The sequence below is a fragment of the Pyrgilauda ruficollis genome, unplaced genomic scaffold, assembly GCF_017590135.1.
Source record: "Pyrgilauda ruficollis isolate IOZ18807 unplaced genomic scaffold, ASM1759013v1 scaffold16, whole genome shotgun sequence".
Lineage (NCBI taxonomy): Eukaryota > Metazoa > Chordata > Aves > Passeriformes > Passeridae > Pyrgilauda > Pyrgilauda ruficollis.
In genome coordinates, this window is record NW_024514764.1 from 6,162,240 (window position 1) to 6,180,508 (window position 18,269).

Genomic DNA, 18,269 nt, shown 5'->3' on the forward strand with positions numbered 1-18,269 from the left:
GGAGAGGCAGCTCTTACGGGCTGGGACGCGTACAGACACCTTCTTTTAGGAACTTCGCTACGGGCCACGACTGTCCTGTTACCACATGTTCGCTATTCTTCCAAGCCTCCATTCACCTGTTCAAAGTTTCTGCTTTAGCTGGTCCCACCGTGACACCTTCGGCCGAAGCATCTCCGTCCGTGGGGCGCACGGGTCGGGGTCGGACGCGGCGTTGCGGAGCTGGACCGAGGGCTGCTCGCTCCGCTCTAGCGAGTGAGTGTCCGCCTGCTCCTCTCCCCTCAGCTCCGCAATTACCAACACAGACTCGAACTCTGGAACCGGAGCTCGGGGCAAGTAAAAGCATCAAGGGCTACGAGTTCGGCCGCGGCTGAGCGCGCCACCCGAGTGCTCTCCACCCCGGCTCCGCGCCCCGGCGGTTCGCTCCCGGCGGGTCGGTCCCCGCAGCTGGGTCTCGGCGGTTCGCTCCCGGCGGGTCGGTCCCCGCGGCGCCGGGCGGCAGCTGGAGGCCGGCATGCGCGGCATCCTCATCACCTGCAACATGAACGAGCGCAAGTGCGTGGGGGAGGCCTACAGCCTGCTCGGCGAGTACGGGGACCTGCTCTACGGGCCCGAGCAGGTGCGTGCGGCGGGGCCGGCGGCGCTCGGGGCGGGCTGGCGGGGCGGGGGAGCGGCACCCCGGGGCCTCGGCTCCCGCTGTGTGTGCGGAACGAGCCGTGCGTATGAAAGGAGCCATGTGTGTGCACCACGCCCCCGAATGCCCCCGTTCTGCGGGCGAAGCCCCTCGCAGCCCCGCTCCGCTCTAGCGAGTGTTATTACCGACACAGACTCTAACTGGGTCGAAGGCCCGGGCCGTGCCCTGTGGCGGGCCCAGCGCGGGCTGGGAGCGGGGCACTGCTGCTCGGTGCTCACCAACAAATGGTGCCTCTGTGCAGTTTTCAGATCACGAGGAGAGGCTGTCTGGAAGCGACAGGGAGGAGGATGAGGATGATGTCGAGGCTGCTCTGAAGAAGGAGATTGGCCAGATCCGAGCCTCGACGGAGCAGAAGCTGCGGCGGTTCCAGTCGGTGGAGAGTGGTGCCAACAATGTGGTCTTCATCAGAACCCAGGGCATAGGTGGGACTTCTGATACTGAGTAATGCTCTCAAGCTGTTAGTAAAAGGCCACAGTGTGGCTTCCAAGTTACACGTGTATATCAAACAAATACCTTTCCCTTTGGCCGTGCCGCTGAATTTTGTTGTTAGTGAGGAAGCTAAAGGTAGAGGAAACTGCTTTGACAAAACAATCTTTGATTCTCTAGTTTTGGCATAGTAAAGCAACTCTTTACATAAAAGGATTTGGGGCTGACAGCAGTGCAGCCAAGTTCCCAGCTTATTATTTAGAGGGGGAAGAGGAGAGATAATGCCTTCAATTTGTTGCTCATACCCAACTGTTTTTCTTGTAGAACCTGAGAACCTGGTGCACCATATACTGAAGGATATGCACACCACTAAAAAGAAGAAAACAAGAGTCATTCTGCGCATGCTGCCCATTTCTGGAACTTGCAAAGCTTTTATGGAAGATATGAAAAAATACACAGAAACCTTTTTTGAGCCTTGGTTTAAAGCCCCTAACAAGGGTACTTTTCAGATTGTTTACAAAGCTCGTAACAACAGCCATATGAGTAGGGAAGAAGTAATTAAGGAACTGGCAGGTATGTATGGATTTCACACAAAACAGAACAAGACTGCATGCACAACATGGGTCAGACTATTAAAAGAGGTCATAATGGACAAACACATTTTTTGCTGAAAATCTCTATGTTGAATTCTAAAAGCTTCTCTAAGACTTAAAAAAAGCTTGGCATCAGTGTTCCTTGTTGGTGTTGATAACTTAAGAGACTATAAGCAGAAGAGAGAACAATGTTGACTATAATTTGCAGTATCAGCTATATGTGCTTTGAAATGACTGCTGTTAGGCTTTCTCTCTGGATGCTGTATTGAAATAATAATGTTAGTATTTCTGGCCAATATTTGACTCATATAATAGCTCCACCTTGCTCAAGTATTTTATTGAATGGATAAAAATGAAGAGAGAGGAGGCAAGATCCCCCTCAGTTATAGCCAGTTATTTTTGTAATTGCTTACAGTGGTGGAACAGAGCAGGACTCTCAGAACGTACCACCAGTAGGACTGAAGTAACTGAAAAATTATCTCTCTGCAATTAGTGAGAAACAAGACATGCTTATGCTCTTAAACAGTTTTCCCAGCATCTTTTAAATTGCATCTTCTTTTACAGGAATTGTGGGCAGCCTCAATCCAGAAAACAAGGTTGATCTTAATAATCCACAATACACAATTGTGGTGGAAATAATAAAAACCGTCTGTTGCTTAAGTGTCGTGAGGGACTATGTTCTGTTCAGGAAATACAATCTACAGGAGGTGGTGAAGAGCAACAAAGAAGATGCACAACAAAACCCATCAAGTGTGACAGAAGAACAGAATTCAGAGGTAGTTAAAGCAGAAACTGAGGAGCAGGAGAAGAGCTCTAAAGAAGTAAAAGAAGAAAACAAGAATCAAAGTGAAATAGAATCTGAGCCCAAGGGGAATGATGCTCTGATAGTGTAGAAAACGTGATATAAGGGAAAGGTAAATGTAATCCAAACATATAAAAAAAAGTTGCCCTAGAGTTCTGAAAGGGTGTTGGAATGAAGAGAGGGGTTTTGTTTTGAAGTCCTGGTTTTAAAATCCACATGTGTAAGAATTTTAATGCTCGTTGCAGGTGGAACTGACATTTCAGCAGATGGAAGGGTGCTCAAGAGTGCATCACCTTTCTGGTGAAGCTTGCTGTCCTCCTGCAGCTTTGTTCTGTATTTCCTGTACCTGGCACACAGTGCAGGGGTCTGTGCATGTATATGTAGATGTGACCACACTGACATGTATGGACTCTCCTTTGTTACATCTGGAGGCTACGGAAGCCAAAAGGCAGCACAGAGGCAGCTCTGAGCTATTATTGTCAGAGAGAGATCTGGAAAAGAGTTGGCTGCAGAGGGTTTTGGGAAGGAAGTGAGCTGACAGCTGCAGAACTTGGTAACATTTTTCTGTGTGAACAACAGAATGAGGTAAATCTGATCATTTGATGGAGGGATTTATACATATATTTATATATACACACAAGTATGCTGTCTTGACTTGAAGGGAAAGAACTGTTACATATATAAATACTTGAATATTGTGAGATGATGTAGAGTAAAAGACTGGATTGTTTTAGAACAATAGAAGTACAGTGCAGGCATTGCAGATGGTTTTATCAAAAACTACATGTGTGTTTACATTAGCTGTGTATGCAGCACTTACTGCTTTATAGGAAATGCTGTAATCACTGAATGGAATCCTTTTGAGTAATCTCCTGAAGATAGCCTTTTGCTGCTCTTTCCAAAGACTCAGTCCTTGAGGGATTTTACAAAGTGTTTATCTTTTTTTTTTTTTTTTTTTACTTAAGTCTAAGTCTGAATTTAAATACTGATTGGAAACTTCTTATGAAAGAAGCTCTCCATTATACCATACTATATAAGGGGAATGAAATTTTAATTTTTGGTACAGTTTTAGCATTTTGCTATTAATTTTGTTTCAGATTGAAAGTAATGCTAGTGAGTCTTTCCGTTGTCTTACTGTTGCAGTGAACTGTCCCTGTGACTCCTAAATACAGCCAAAACCAGTGCAGCTATAACTTGCTTTCCAACAGGGTTTTGAGTATGCCTCCTTTAGAACTTTCTAGCTTTAGTATTTAATTTCTAGCATAAAATCCTGTGTGTTGCTAATGGGAAAAGACTTATCTTGAAGAACACAATTTGTTACTTCTTTTGGTTTAATGAAAACTACTTGTTCAAGTCTTTCATAATTTAGATTTTCCTCTTCTGTCAAAATTGTTTCAGAAGGTGGAAAATGAAGAGGACTTTATTTCCCTAGTCCTGTCTCCATTGCAGCCCATTTATTAAAACTCTGCTTTCTTATGTCCTGTGGTGTTTTGTTTAAATTTTTCAAGATTTTTGTGTGTGGATTAAAACCATCAATGTCTGAGTCACACAAAGGAAAGAACCATCTGACACCAGACACAGGCCAGCTGTGAATGTTTATTGCTGGCTGATGTTGGTAATCATGATTCATGACAGCCTGCTTAACTTCCAAGAACAAAACTCAGGGTAATTACTGGGATTTTTTGTTTTCTTTCCTCCTCTCTCTCGCTGACCTGTCTGCCTACAGGACTTACAGTTTACTTCTGATTTTTCACAGTTTGCTCTTACTGAACATTCATTGTTTAGACATTAATTCCCTGGCTTTTCTGCTGTGCCATCACTTTTGGGCTCAGTGGTTCCCCCATGGTCAGATGGTGCTTCAAACCTTCATGGACAAGCCATAAGACATTATTATGATCTCCCTTACATGAAAACCAAATAATTGCTGTCACTGTCAGTGCTGAGGAAAGATGTTACAGTGCCAAATATCAGCTGAAGGGCTGATACATTGATGGTGGAATGTGGTGTACTTAATTTGTCCTGATGCTGACTTGAAGCTCAAGGATCATCCCTTGGTATGAAACCCTGGCCCTGAGATTCACTTTTCCCCTTGTGCTAGATTAAAACTTAGATTGGCATGAGAAACTTGAAGATAATTTCTTTTAAGAACAAGCCACTTTCACAGCCTCAGTGTTTTCCAGTGCTGACTTGCCTTTCTTGAGGGTTACAGCTGTGTAATAAAAATATGAATTTACATGTAACTCAGTTCATTTATCATTTCAGTACTGAAATACAGTAGGGGAGAGCTTTAAGTAACGCCAGTAACTCCCACTGATTGGAAGCAGCTGGTAATATCCTGTGACCAAAAGAACCATGCTGCAAAATCCTTCCTGTATTATATTCCTATTCAAAGAGCAATCACCCTGTGGTTATGCCATCTTAAAACAGCTAATCCTGTAAACCTAACAAACAGGCTTAGTTTTGTGGCCTGCCTGGAAAACAACATGAAATACGAGTAACTGTTCATTGTGGGCATGGTGTTCTTACATTTAAGACTTACCTTGGATCAAACTGTGGCGTGGCATGTACAAAAAAAATGCTCTGCCAGGACTGCTGTTTGTTGGCTTGGCGTGCAAGCACTGCCCGCTCCTGCAAGGCTGTGTGTGGGCAGTCTGCCTCCCCAGCCCAGCCGTGTCCTGGGGCTGCCTGCTGCCTGCTGCTGCCCAGGAGCTCCCCCTCCAAATTCCCAGAGCCTCCTGGCCAGCTCAGCACTCAGCTGAGGCAGCCCAGGCCATGGGCAGCAGGGAAGTCAGGGCAGTTATCCTGCCAGCTAGGTAGGCTGGCAGTGATCTGTCTAGAGGATTCCTAAAGACATTAAATTCATTTTACAGTATCCTTTTTAGCCTTTTATAGTGAAAAGCTGTTCATCATTATCATCAAGTTTAAGGAATATGGAATACTTTGCATAGAATATTTGTCTTTTAGAGAGTAAATATGCCACAGCTGTCAATAGAGGTCATTCCTGCCCACTTTTCTGTGTTTTATGGTCTTATACAACAAATCTAGACATCATAAGGCTACTTATTTTATAATAAAGTTTGGCTATTCCTTAATATTGCTTCTGTATATAAAAAAGAGACTAAATTGCCTCTTCTCCTACCCCCTTAGAGGTATTTCATTCATTAATGAGATACAAGTGTACAAGGGTGTTCAAACATGAGGAAATTTCCACTGGAGATAACTTTAACAGGGTTTAGGTAGAAGGCACTTACTTGAGCAAATGGCTGAAGTTCAGCCACTCAGCCCTGCTGCTTTCAGACACAATCAGCTTTGTTTTCAGAGACTGGCACTTGGATGCAACCGAGTCCAGCACAGGAGCAAGAGCATGGATTGTAATAACACACCTGGCCGTGGAAGCCAGCAATCCATGGCAGATGTCAGGTACTGTCAGTTGTGTTGTCCCTGGGATGATGATAACACCTGAAAGTAAAATAAAATTGGAAATGTTTTAAGTATTTTTCCCTTTCAGTCCTGATCACTTCACAGCTTTTCCTGATTTGTTGACTACCAGCACCAGTCAATCCAGAAACGAGAAGGTGGTAAAATAAGTCTCACACATCTGAACTTGAATAGAGATGTGCAGACTTGAAGTACAAAATAGCTCCTTTGCTGAAGGCACAGTAAAAGTAGGATGCATAACTTTGAGGCAGAAAACACTGGCAGCTTTGAGTCTGTCACAGTTAAACTGATTTAATCCAAGCCACAGAAAGTGAAAGAAAAATGATGAAGGTAATTACATTGATGAAGGAAATTACAGTTGTTAGAGACCATCCCAGTCCCCCCTTTGATTGTCAAATCAAGCAAGGAAGTCAAATAAGAAATATAATTGTTAAATGAATTAACTTCTGGCATAGAAGGTAATAAACAATCTTCAGACCACTAGGAATTACACAATTCACCTTTTTGAATACAAACCATGCTCAGCTGCCACCACTCAGAGATTCGAGCTCCATTTATTTTCATCTCCTTTTCCATTTCTGCTCCTAAAGAAATAAAAGTCTCAACTATCCTCGGGTTACAGTAGTGCACGTTCAGAGCCATTAAGATTAATGTAATGGACACAGCATTTTGTGCATTTGTTTTCTGTTTTTGACCTCAGACAATAATGAGCTTTGTGGCTGGAAAGCAAAGGAATATCCATTTCAGAGCTTGAGGGTGTGAAGGAGGTGAGATCCACCTGCAGAACCCTCCTGGCACAAACCTGGGACCTGTGTTTATCAGCCAGTTGATAACAATGAGTTGTCCTGGAAGGTCTTGTGAACAGTTTAACTACACAGCACATTTGCTGTTTGCCCAGGCTCCTGCTGCCAGCAGATATCTTTATGGGTAGTGCATAGTGGGTTTACAGCAGAACCAGGAAAATGTGAGATAAATAACCTCGGGCTTTGTTGTTTGGGTTTGGTTTTTTGGTGGTTTTTTTTGGGTGGTTTTTTTGTTGGTGTTTTTTTGATTTGTTTTGTTTTTCTGGTTCATTGGTGTTTTTATGCTCAATACAGCCTTTCCCATAGAGTTCAGCTACTGCTTATATCTTCTGAATCAAGTGCTGTAGCAGCATGGTGTGAAGTGCACGGGTTACAGAGAGGTAACAAGAAATGTGAGATGTGACCTAGCAGGGCTGATCTAAACCTCTGCTGTTCCCATTGACTGTCGGCTTGACTGTTATGGAAATATCTCACAGTTTGAACTGTGAGCCCAGGAAATCCTTGATTATATTTAATCCTGAAACTCTGTGTAACCCAGTACTGGCTAGATCTGGAATTCTGATCACCAACAATATTAAAAAACATTCTCACAAAATAATATTTGGCACAGAGTTACATATATTGTGGCTTTCAGTCAAAGCACTGCAGATACAAAAAACAAGGACTAGTCCATTTTTCCCTCTTCTATCACTATTTTCAAAAACATTTTCTCCCATGTATTTAAAGTTATAGAGAATATATTGCTTTAGAAATATTTCAGAGCAGCAGAACAGCAATGCTCTTTCACCCTTATTCAGAAGGCTGTTCTCTTAAGACTGAAGGAAACAGGATGGAATACACAAAACGGAATACACAAAAGTCCAGGATGAGCATGTTCTGGTGAGGAGCTCAGCAGCAAAGAGCACCACTCTGTGTTTCTCAGTTTCTTCCCCTGAATGTTCCCAGAGATCATCTGTGGTAGTTATTGAACAAACCCCAACTCGTCTGGACAGAGAAAAAACAACACAACTTAGCAGTTTCATTACAAACTGTTCTCCTTTTCTGTGGCAAGCCTGCAAATTTAAAAGTTTGGCTCTTTTTAGGATTTAGCTGGCAGACAGCACATCACTCCCAGCGCCCAACAAAATAAGTAAGTTCTGTTTTAGAGAAGCAAGGAATATCAATTGGTTGACTCAGTAACTCCTCAAGTCAGTAGTGCAGGACAATCACACAGCCCTGAAACTGAGCACAACCTTGGTAGCACTGAGGGGCTTTGTGTGTTTGCTTGGAACCCTGGGCAGTGTGACAGAGCAAAGGCTCCTGCCCACACATCAAACAGAAATGTTTTGATTCATCAGTTTGTTTCTTCCTTTTTTCCTGGTCAGGTTCAGGTTATCATTGCAAAACTGCAAGAACACATTGGAAAGTCTGTCTGACCCCATGTGCAGACTGAGCAGGCTGTGCTGCAGCAGAGAGGAAAGCTCCTGAACAAGCCCTTCCCTGCTGGAATGAGCAATTTGTGCCACCACCAGGGCTCAGGGTCTAGGCAGGTCTGTTTAAAGCCCAGCAGAGACCAATACCAAAAACCTAGAAACATGTTGCATGTTGTAGGATTAAAATTTGCTTTACAATCAATTACTTTCAAAGTTCATAATTATATTAAACATTTTATTACTTACATAGAATAAATGTATTACATTAAAAATCTGATCACTTCAAAGTGGATTAGTTTTCCAAAAAGTACTCACATTTGAAATCTGAATGCCCTTAAATAGAATCAGATGCTGAAATTGTGAGCAGATCACATTTTCAACCTTTTTTCGATTGCACTTAAAGATCTAATCCAATTTCTTATTATTCTGTACAAAAATGGATTACATTTAAAATACAACATTACATTGAAAATATCAAACATGTTTTCCTTCTGTTCTGACTGACTGAAGGAGAGAAAAATTAGTCTCTCAGAACAAAGCTGTAATACAGGAAAAAGGAAGGGAAGTTTAAAACTCTGCTACAGCCAGGTTTGAGCACAACCTTATTTTGTTCACTTTTCTTCTGGTAGAATCACATTAAACAAACTACTTGCTCCCATGGGGGATTTAATTTTTTACACTCACTAGAAGCCTGTGAGATTGTGTTTGAAGACAACTTTATTTTGGATTTTAAGGACTGCCAAGGAACCCATTAACAAATTAGAGTTGCTGAGCTCTGTTGCTCTGCCACAGCCGATGGAAGCTCAGACTGTGATGGTGAGTTCTGAATCTTTAACACTTGAGTGTGATGGCCAAACAAGGGGAATGACCCCTTCTCTGATCGTTTAGATTCTACCCTGATCTTTTCAATAACAAACCCTTTTCTAACAGATAAGCTTACGTACATTTTATTTATAAATTGTGTTAGTTTTTTATTCTTACAGGATGACTATTTAGACTTAGATCAAGTATTAGCAGAGGAGTTGGTTTTATACCAATAATCTGAAGTCCTTTTGAATAACTAAACCCAAACTCATCTAAAGGCTGCTCTGTTTTTCATTAAAGCTTAATTCCAACTTTTGGTATTGTGGGAAAGGAGATGAAGTTGTAGATCACTTATAAAATGCTCCTGGTCAATGGACTGGCTAAAATAACTCATGCAGTCACAAAAATCACAATCCAGAAAATCTGAAGGATCAAGTTCCAAACCCATTCTGGAAATGTAGTAAGCATTTCAAGACATAAAACTAAATATTAACTTTCTTACTAATGCAAACATAGCAATTTTATGTGCCAAATGCATACAAAAAACATATATTTATATACACCATATATATGTGCAACATTAAGCACATACTATGAATTTCTACAACTTACTAATTTCTCATTATGCATAACAGCATCATTTATTAAAGGATTATTTCTCACATAATGAACATAATGTCAATTCCAATTTCATTTATCTCAGAGGGGTTTTTAAAGCAAAAGATGGGATCTTATGTTCATATCTATTTCAGAATACTTCCAGCCTTGCATTGAGAATTCCACTCCTGGCTAGTGTTTGGAAGAGACAAGACACTTTCAAAAGAAAGGATACCTACACATGGTTCTCATCCTACCACCAAAAATGTGGATTTTGAACCTATCCAATAAAACTGCTAATCCCCCATCTGTAACAATGCATTTTTAGGACTTTTACTGCCACTATCCAGTGGCACCAAAAAATACGTTCTTTTCCAACTTCTTCATAATGTTGCATTTTTGGAACCTATATAGTGACCACACCAGTCTCCATGTCCTTTCCATAAACTTTGGATGTCAGGGTAAACTCTCAGGAAATAGTGAATCAAAATATATATGACATAAAGTACCTTTTCAAATGTGGGCATCATATTTTTTTATTGTCTCTCAAGAATAACATCAAATGGAAGCTGGGCTGCAAGAGGGATGGTGAGGAGGTCTCAAAGGGAAAGGCTATTGAAGTTGTCTATTGAAAATTTTATTTTTAACCCAGAATAATACAATTCAGTCAGGTATTGACATTGGAAACTCTGCAAGCAGGCACAAATATCACATCTTGATGTTACCTGTAGTTTTTTGATGCTCAGACACTTAACATAACGAAATCAGAATGATGGCAGTTATAGTAGTGAAATGTATATAGTGCTAATGGAATGGAAGAAGTTCTGTTAAATTCCAAACAAAGCTATATCCGTCCCCACTCTTTGTCTCTTAATTCATTCCTCTTGATCTTCCCAGTCACTGTCTTTGGCAGCTCTTTGACAAATTCCATCTAGATAAAATAAAGAGAGAAAGCAATACAGCATGTTCTACAGAGTTGGTTTTCCAAGACTCTCCAAGCATATGTGGAAAACTGAGAGGGTTCCCATCAGTAAGAGCTGCTTGCCTCAAATCCAAGCCAAACCAGAAAGCACATTGTGCCACGTGTGAGACCATCCCTGTGGCTGCCTAGATGGCCAAACATCTGCACAGCTGCCTCTCAGCTGACCAAACTGAGTACAGTAACTCACAGCAGAAGGGCAATGGATGCCTGAATGGTATCAGAGGTCAGAGATGAATGACAAAAAGAAGAAAGAAAAGGATGTTACAGCCCCAAAGTCTTTAATGGTTCTTAGTGCTGCGAGTTCTGCTCAAGTTGGCTAAGGCACTGCAGTAGCTCTTTTCCTGTGGTGCTTGGATTACTATGAAACACCAAGTGAATCCTCTTGGGCTTGTGTCTGTTTATTAGTTGTAATGATCAATAGAAAAAATTTCTTTAGATTCAGTCATACGCTACCTTAAAGGCATGGGCAAGTGCTTGTTTGAAGGTCAAACACAAAATGGAGAATTATGATTGTGAGTATGACTTAGAACATGGAGATCTAACTGGGATATACAAAACCTAGACAATTTTGAGAAGTTTGAACAAGTAGTTTACACAAATTCATGAAAAACAATCTAAACTAATGTTATTTAGGAAAGATCTTCTGGAGCCAGTGGTCTAGATTAATCTTTACTGCTGTCGCTTTCAAGTGAATCATGAAAATCTAAATGGTAATTCTCCTGAGATTTAGGGAAGGGTGCCCTGTTTTAAAGTTTCTCCTCATAAATATTTACCTTTCTAGGGTATTTATATGGAGCAGTAGTTTTCTTGACATGGTCCTGCAAGTCACGAATTAAGCTCTTCAGGTCAGTGGATGAAAATGTTGGGGATAGAACCACAAATGCTTTCACAACCTGTAAGGTAAAATTAACAAAAGTGATCTGATACAATCTGTTTTTTAAGGGCTGATGCGCAGTTACCAGTGAGCAGTGCTGCTCAGAGTCACAAGAGTCATAAGGAACAGAGAAACCAGCACAGGATAAGAAATGATTGTGCCCAGCTTCTGCATGTGTATGTGCAGAAAGGAAAGTTTAAAGGACAGTTTGTGTGCCCTCATTACAAATAAGAGCCTTTTCCCTTTATTCTCAGCAGCAGCCGAGAGGAAGGGGCAATAAAATGTGTCTCTGTGGAGTTCTCTCTGAGGGTAAGGAACATTTTATTTCTCTCTGAAGTTCACACTGAGAACAGTAATCCTGTGTTATCCTGGCACAGGACTGTGCATTTACCACACCTGCAGCCCATGTCTAATTCTTGGGCAAGTGCAGTAGAACTTTGGCAGCACCAAGGGTCATAAATTTAAGTGTACAGACAAATGCTAAAAAATAAGGGCAAAGTAAACATCACAGTAGTGTTCTCCACTGAGAAGACCTTGGGATGAAAAGAAACTCAGAAGAGCAAAGGCATGTAAATGGGAAGGGATTTGCTTGTCAGCCCCACTAGGATTATCCATGATGGAAGTAGATGTGGTGCTTAGGGACATGGTGTATTTGTAGACCTGATAATGCTGGGTTCATAGCTGGACTCAATGATCTCAGAGGTATTTTCCAACCTAAACAATTCCATGATTCTAAGATGACATTGCCTTAGAGCTGTCAGTTTTTCAATAAGTAGAAATTCCTTGATATCATTATGTATTTGGACAAATGCATTGCCTTCCCCCCTCCATTCAGCACCTTTACCTCTCCTCTGAGGGGGTCTGGGCTGCTGACAACAGCTGTTTCTACCACAGCTGGGTGCTCTATGAGGGCACTCTCTACTTCAAATGGCCCGATGCGATACCTAGGTAAGGAAAAATAAAAATTATGTTTGGCTCTCGTTTTTTGTCTGGAAAAAACAGTACCAAAAGTTTGTAAATTTTCATGTTGAAGAAAAAAACCAAAGCCAGAACAAATCAATAACCAGCTATAAAAGTTTTAGGCAAAATGGGACAGTTGGCTGGGTTAAAAGTAGCATTTCATGGTGGTCATTGTGGCAGAGGATTGCTGGGGTTGTGGATACTTCTCCATCTGTCCTCTCTCCTTGGGGCTCTTAGGCTGGAGCTCCATCCCACCCTGTAGCTGGGGTCTGCAGCAGCAGCAGCCTGTGCCAGGTTATGGAGTCACATTGTACAATATCAAGTTCTTTCCTTTCAACATGTTAAAAATTGTTTCAAAAGCTGTTTGAATCCAATAGAGGTTCCTTCAATTTTAGTAAAATAATAAACCAGATAAACATCCCTCCTTTGCCAACTGAAGTCTTCATCCTTTGCTGAAACACACAAGATGTTGCAGGGGAAAAGGATCCAGTATCATCACAGAGATGATACTGCAGGTCTGTGAAAAGCTAATAATAACAGCAAGGATTCCAAAATCAAGATGTCAATTCATTCCTGTCGCAGGATTATGATTCCAGAAGCTCACATGTAAGAATATACAACACAAGATGTGACAACATACAATGGCAGGTTTGGAATGGGTGTGTGCAGACTAACCCTGAAGAAATTATGATGTCATCATCTCTGCCAATAAACTGGAAATATCCCTCTTCATCCATAGTCCCTCTGTCTCCAGTGACGTAAAAATCCCCACGTTCACTTTCTGCAGTTTTCTTAGGGTTATCCTTAAAGTGGTTTACAAGCAGTAGTTTAGATTTTGAGCATGTATTAGCTTTTCATTATGTTATAACACACATAATATCAAATGCACTGGAACTTAATTTTTCAGTAAAGGATGTACTGATATTGCTATAAGATACAATAAAACAGGTTTTAAATAATGCTTATTTTTTAAGAAAAAATTTGACTTGATCCTAAATTATTTTCTTTCCTTTTTTAACACCCTCCAATTCAAATAAACAAATTACTCCAGTAATAAATAATAAAATGGTGGAAAATGTCCAGTCTTTAGGACCATTATGCAAATGGAGAGCTTTTGGGGAGATTGGTAGTGGTGACGAGGAATAAAATAAAGTTCTTACTAAATATTCAGAGAAAAAACCAAGTGGCCTTATAGGTTTGCTTCTGACAGCAATTTCCCCCTGTTGTCCTGGAGGCAGGATATTGGCATTTTTGTCTATGATCTAGGATGAAAAACAGTTCTTATTTTAGTCCAATGCAAAAACAAACTCCAAACACAAATCCAACCAAACAAAAAATCCCCCATGACAGAATCTAAAGAGCAGTCAACGAACCTGAACATCATAAAGGGGAACTGCTTTCCCCATTGATCCAGGTTTAATCTTCATTCCTTTATGAACAGAGCAGATTACTCCCTGTAAAAAATCAAAATTAAACCAAAGCTTTTCAAAAGAAAATTTCTACATTCACACTTAGTTCATTAAATGTAGTTTCTAGACTAATTCTAAAGTAAGGAATTAAGATTCATAGGATCTTGTATATCAGTGCTGTATGGTAGGGATAAGCAAAATCATAAAACTCCCTGAAAGAATCCTGTTCCATTCTCTGTGAAAAATTCATGTCCTCTGACAACCAGTCTTCTTCCCTTAGATTCCAACTCTGCCCTCTTGACTGACACTGTTACTTGGAATTAGCTTAAGGACACTTGTGGAAATATTACAGCACATTCCCTCCCAAACCCTCATGTTTCTGGCAGGTTCTGTTCTTCTGAGGAGAGCCATGAGAGGGAGTTATTTCAGAGGTTACCAGGGAAGGGAATTACTGAAACATTCTCAGAAATGTGGAGGAAACAGACTGTGTTCTTACAAAACAAACCTTACAGCAAAAAGAAATTCCAGGGATATAATAGGCTATTGTCCCTACAGATGTACCAATTCAGTCTGGCCATATACTTCCTGGATGTCCAGCCCAGTCTGGTTCTTCCACTGCTCCATGACTTCTGGGTTGAGTGGTTCCCCTCCACTCATGCAGTACTTCAGGCTCATGAATTTGTATCTTCACAGGGAGTTGAAAACAAGAAAGGCAATACTTAAATCTAGAGGGAGCACACAAAGGTGAACACCATGGGAGAGCTGTTTACTGGGAGAGTTAGTGCCACGAAATGGGGAAATCAGAGGGGCCCTGATCCTTCTGCTCCGGACACAACAAGGATATCACTGTGCTCAACACTCTACATAAGTAGCAGTAAGAGTTCAACATGTGAAAAATAAAATTTTTGCTGAAGTCAGCTGGGATTATAAATAACCAAATACTTATCTGCTGAGCCAGGGCCCTGATTGCTGACCCTCTGCAACAGGCCAAGCGAGAAAGCTCAAGAGGGAAGGAAGGAACAACGACAGGCAGTGAGAACTGGAATAGGGAGGAGGTACAACTGCCACAACAAATAATTTCCTCACAGTTATGCTGATGTGCACTTTCTAGGATGAAGTCTTTCCCAAAGTCTGGACAATTAATGTGGTAGACAAAAATTATGACAAAGTATTTAACAGACTCTCAGTTTCATACTCACAAGTAGCATAAGTCTCACATTTCTGACGGAAAACATCAAGTTTCTCTATCAAAAACCTCAGCAAAATTCAAATTTTGCATGCTGGTCTTCTCATAAAGGATATTTTAAACCAAATTATTACCCTATTTTGGGTCGAGCAGTTAAATATAGGAGATGACTAAGTTCAGTTAGGGTAAATTAAACATTACTAAATAATTTTTTTACGTACTTGGACAGATCATTTTGCACCAGCATGCGGAACAATGTTGGGGCACCAACCAGGGTGTCAATTGGGAATCTGCAGAGAGTCTAGAGGGTTAAACAAGAAGAAGAACATGTGAAGCTCAGACAAAAAACTGCCTTTGGAATGTACAGTAAATAGGTGACACAGACAGGAGAAGTACATTTGCCCCCTATGTAAAAGCACCACACCTCTGTTGGGTGAGGAACCCTCCTGCAGTTGGTGCAATATGCAGAGACTGTAGATTTGATTACAAAAATCCCATGCTAACACATCTACCTGACACCAGGACCCCACAGTTTAGGGCATGGCCAGAATAGTTCCTCCTCTATCTACATCATAGGGAGGTGTTCATTTTCATCTTGGTTGGTGTGGGCACAGAAACTCTTCATTTCTGCATTAATACCCACTGATACTATTTCCACAGTCACTAGAATGAATGGCAGGCATTTAATGCTGCTTTTGGATGATTTTTGTTCACATACTCACCAGCTATGAGCAAAATGTATGAATGGATTGCATGTTTGTTCCCTTCTGTATACATAAAAAATGAAAGTAGGGCTTTACACAACAAATACAATATCTCAAACTGCTATAAACACAACCTCCACGAAATCTGTGGATGCTGTCAAGAATTGGTTTTGGCATGCTTTCTGCAGATGATTACATTTCCATGAGTTTTTCCCTTACGTTTAGGATAACTTCTGAGTCAGTCTGTGGTAGGTTATGTATAAAGACGCATGATCCGAAAACCCAAGGATCAAAAAAAGATGCTATTGAAGTTAGTATCCATCCTGTGTCTGCAGTGTTCCATATCATGTTAGAGGGAGTCAAATCCAACCAGTACCTGACAGGGAAAAAAAAAAAGGGATTATGAAATATACCCAGAAAGAGGGTAAGAGATATTAACCGGGAGAAGACTCTGGGGTGATCCTAGTACCTAGCCATTTGATGGGGTTTTTACTCTGATTTCAAAGGGAGAAAGGCTGGGGAGGTACACTGGTATTTCTTATTCAGTAAATTTTTTACAATAGCTCTACCATGCAGCTTCAATTACCTTATGTTCAACCAGGCTTAACTCTTTCATACCTTTCACTTAAAAGGGGTCTGAAACCAAGACTACCCTGGGAATGTTGAGTCATCTTTGGAGAACCTGTAGTTCCACTCGTAAAGAAGATAATCAGTGGGTCTTGAATCCTTGTTTTGATGCAGGAATGGTCAGCAGATTGGTTTCTGTAAAAAGGAGAATGTCATTATAACTTCAATGGTTGTAATTGATATAAATGAGTGCTTGTGGGAACAGGTTCTGCTTTGTCCTCGTGACTGCAGTGGCACTCAGTCATACTCACTGGTACAGCTCAGTAAAGTTCAGCCATCCCTCCCTGCTGCCTTTGGACACCATTAGCTTGGTTTTCAGGTGCTGGCACTGGGATGCCACCGAGTCCACTGCAGGAGCCAGTCTGTCAGTGGTAATGATGCATGTAGCCTTTGATGCCTGGAGTCGGTACAGTATATCTTTGGCTGATAATTGGGATGTTCCTGGGATTATGACAATTCCTGGAGGAGAGATAAAGTTAGTTTGTGTTGGCATTTTTTCTATGTCTGATTCTTTTCTAAGAACCTAAGCTACTAAATATTTCCAAACTGATCTCTGATATGGATTTGCCCTGGTGTTCCCCAGCCAAACAGTTAGATTAGATTAATGCAGACGCCTGTGCTCTCCTGTCAGGAATGAAATGTGGACCTGCCTGGTGACTTCCATGGTCCCTCCATGCCTTCTGGCATCTTCTTGCCCACTGCATGAGCTACGTTTCCTATGGCCCCTAGTGAAAACCCTTTAGGACTGCCTGGCAGCCAGTCCACTCACTGGATTATTACACTATTTTTCCTCGATAAACCATATCCATTCTTGATCCTCTCAACTGATTTGCAGTGACCATTTGACCTCACTGACCTGCTCGCATACAAGCCACCTTGACCAGCCACCATTCTGGAATTCGTGGTAGGATCAGGATAAGCCTGTCTCCCTTCTGCAGTCCACATTCTTTAGTCAGTACATTGGCCACTTTCCGAGACAGGAACCCCAGCTCCTCAAAGCTCCACTTCACTTCTTCTCCTTCTCCATTTATCCACCAGAAAGCAGGGTTTGATGGTCTCTTTCCAGCCTACAAAACATAGGAATTTAAACATAAAAGATTTTCTTCTGAAAGACCATGAAATAATAATGCACAGACATCTGTAAATTATGGAAGATCTGAGAATTTGACAGCTAGCATATAAGCTATTTTTTGTTCTTGTCCTTAAAGGATCAAGATTTACTATTCATCAAGCCCTGGTATTCCCAATAGATTCTCCTTTTCTGGACCTGAAATGTTTACCAGCCTAATTGTCTCCAGACCCAAGTCCTAGTCTGGATCCTATTTCAGTTTAAGCCTTTTACTGTGCATTAATGCTCCTACAAAATAACAATACATAAAGCAAGAAAGAATGAACTTTTTTATAATTTCCTAATGCAAATTTGGTTTTGACAACTGATTGTTTTTATAAAGAAAAAAACCCAGCTTATTCCAAATGGAATTTAAAATTAAAGTAGTTCATTGGCACAACAGAAGATCACCTACCTTTTCAATCTCAGACCATTTGTCCAGTACATCACTTGCAAAGTTAAAGTACTTTGGTATTTCCTGTTTGCCCTGTCTGATGGACTCATACTGGGAATATACATCAGAGGAAAGCAGCCTGGGATGTCCATGGAAAGTCCTATTAGGAGGTTTCAGAGTCCACAAGAGTTTTAGTTTCTGTAACTTCAACAGCAGCTTCATGGCAGAAGACTGTGTCTAGATGCTGTACACTATATAAGAAAATTGCAGAATTGTTGCTGTGAACGAGCAGCAGAACTCTTTCTGTGGGGTAACTTTTTTCTTGTAATCATTTACACCATTGTTAATTGTGTGTAATTTGCACCTTAACCTAAAGCATTTTGGGTCTTCTTTTGCCTCAACTTTAACCATTTAAGTACATCACAAATTCATCATGATGAAGAGAAGCATTAAGAAGAA

General features: G+C 41.1%; 2 protein-coding genes across 3 annotated transcripts; one reads left to right on the top strand and one right to left on the bottom strand.

The window, feature by feature from the left end:
* The first annotated feature begins 459 nt into the window (after window positions 1-459).
* THUMPD1 (THUMP domain containing 1) lies at window positions 460-3,988 on the top strand. Of its 2 annotated transcripts, XM_041462613.1 has the most exons (5): window positions 481-616; window positions 933-1,113; window positions 1,442-1,690; window positions 2,275-2,624; window positions 2,758-3,988. In XM_041462613.1, exons 1-4 carry the CDS (start codon window positions 512-514, stop codon window positions 2,601-2,603), a joined length of 864 nt encoding a protein of 287 aa, XP_041318547.1. In that variant the 5' UTR covers window positions 481-511; the 3' UTR covers window positions 2,604-2,624; window positions 2,758-3,988. The 2 variants fall into 2 exon arrangements, with proteins under 2 accessions (XP_041318549.1, XP_041318547.1); XM_041462615.1 differs by having other exon boundaries at window positions 460-616; window positions 2,275-3,988.
* Window positions 3,989-10,094: 6,106 nt separating this feature from the next.
* On the bottom strand, window positions 10,095-18,070 carry LOC121350816 (acyl-coenzyme A synthetase ACSM4, mitochondrial-like). Its single transcript, XM_041462507.1, has 13 exons — window positions 17,832-18,070; window positions 17,165-17,375; window positions 16,560-16,767; window positions 16,300-16,443; window positions 15,901-16,057; window positions 15,199-15,278; window positions 14,353-14,476; window positions 13,756-13,836; window positions 13,543-13,644; window positions 13,058-13,185; window positions 12,267-12,366; window positions 11,322-11,441; window positions 10,095-10,497 (listed from the first exon to the last, which is right to left on the bottom strand). Exons 1-13 carry the CDS (start codon window positions 18,030-18,032, stop codon window positions 10,411-10,413), a joined length of 1,743 nt encoding a protein of 580 aa, XP_041318441.1. The 5' UTR covers window positions 18,033-18,070; the 3' UTR covers window positions 10,095-10,410.
* Window positions 18,071-18,269: the final 199 nt, after the last annotated feature.

Excerpts from the sequence above, each read along its gene's own strand:
- THUMPD1 (XM_041462615.1), top strand. The coding sequence starts at position 512 with ATGCGCGGCATCCTCATCACCTGCAACATGAACGAGCGCAAGTGCGTG. Across the intron at positions 617-932 it reads TGCTCTACGGGCCCGAGCAG|TTTTCAGATCACGAGGAGAG; the intron begins GTGCGTGCGGCG and ends GCCTCTGTGCAG. Across the intron at positions 1,114-1,441 it reads CATCAGAACCCAGGGCATAG|AACCTGAGAACCTGGTGCAC; the intron begins GTGGGACTTCTG and ends TTTTTCTTGTAG.
- LOC121350816 (XM_041462507.1), bottom strand. The coding sequence starts at position 18,032 with ATGAAGCTGCTGTTGAAGTTACAGAAACTAAAACTCTTGTGGACTCTG. Across the intron at positions 14,477-15,198 it reads GTGCAAAATGATCTGTCCAA|ATACAAATTCATGAGCCTGA; the intron begins GTACGTAAAAAA and ends CTCCCTGTGAAG. Across the intron at positions 12,367-13,057 it reads GACATCATAATTTCTTCAGG|GTATCGCATCGGGCCATTTG; the intron begins GTTAGTCTGCAC and ends TTCCTTACCTAG.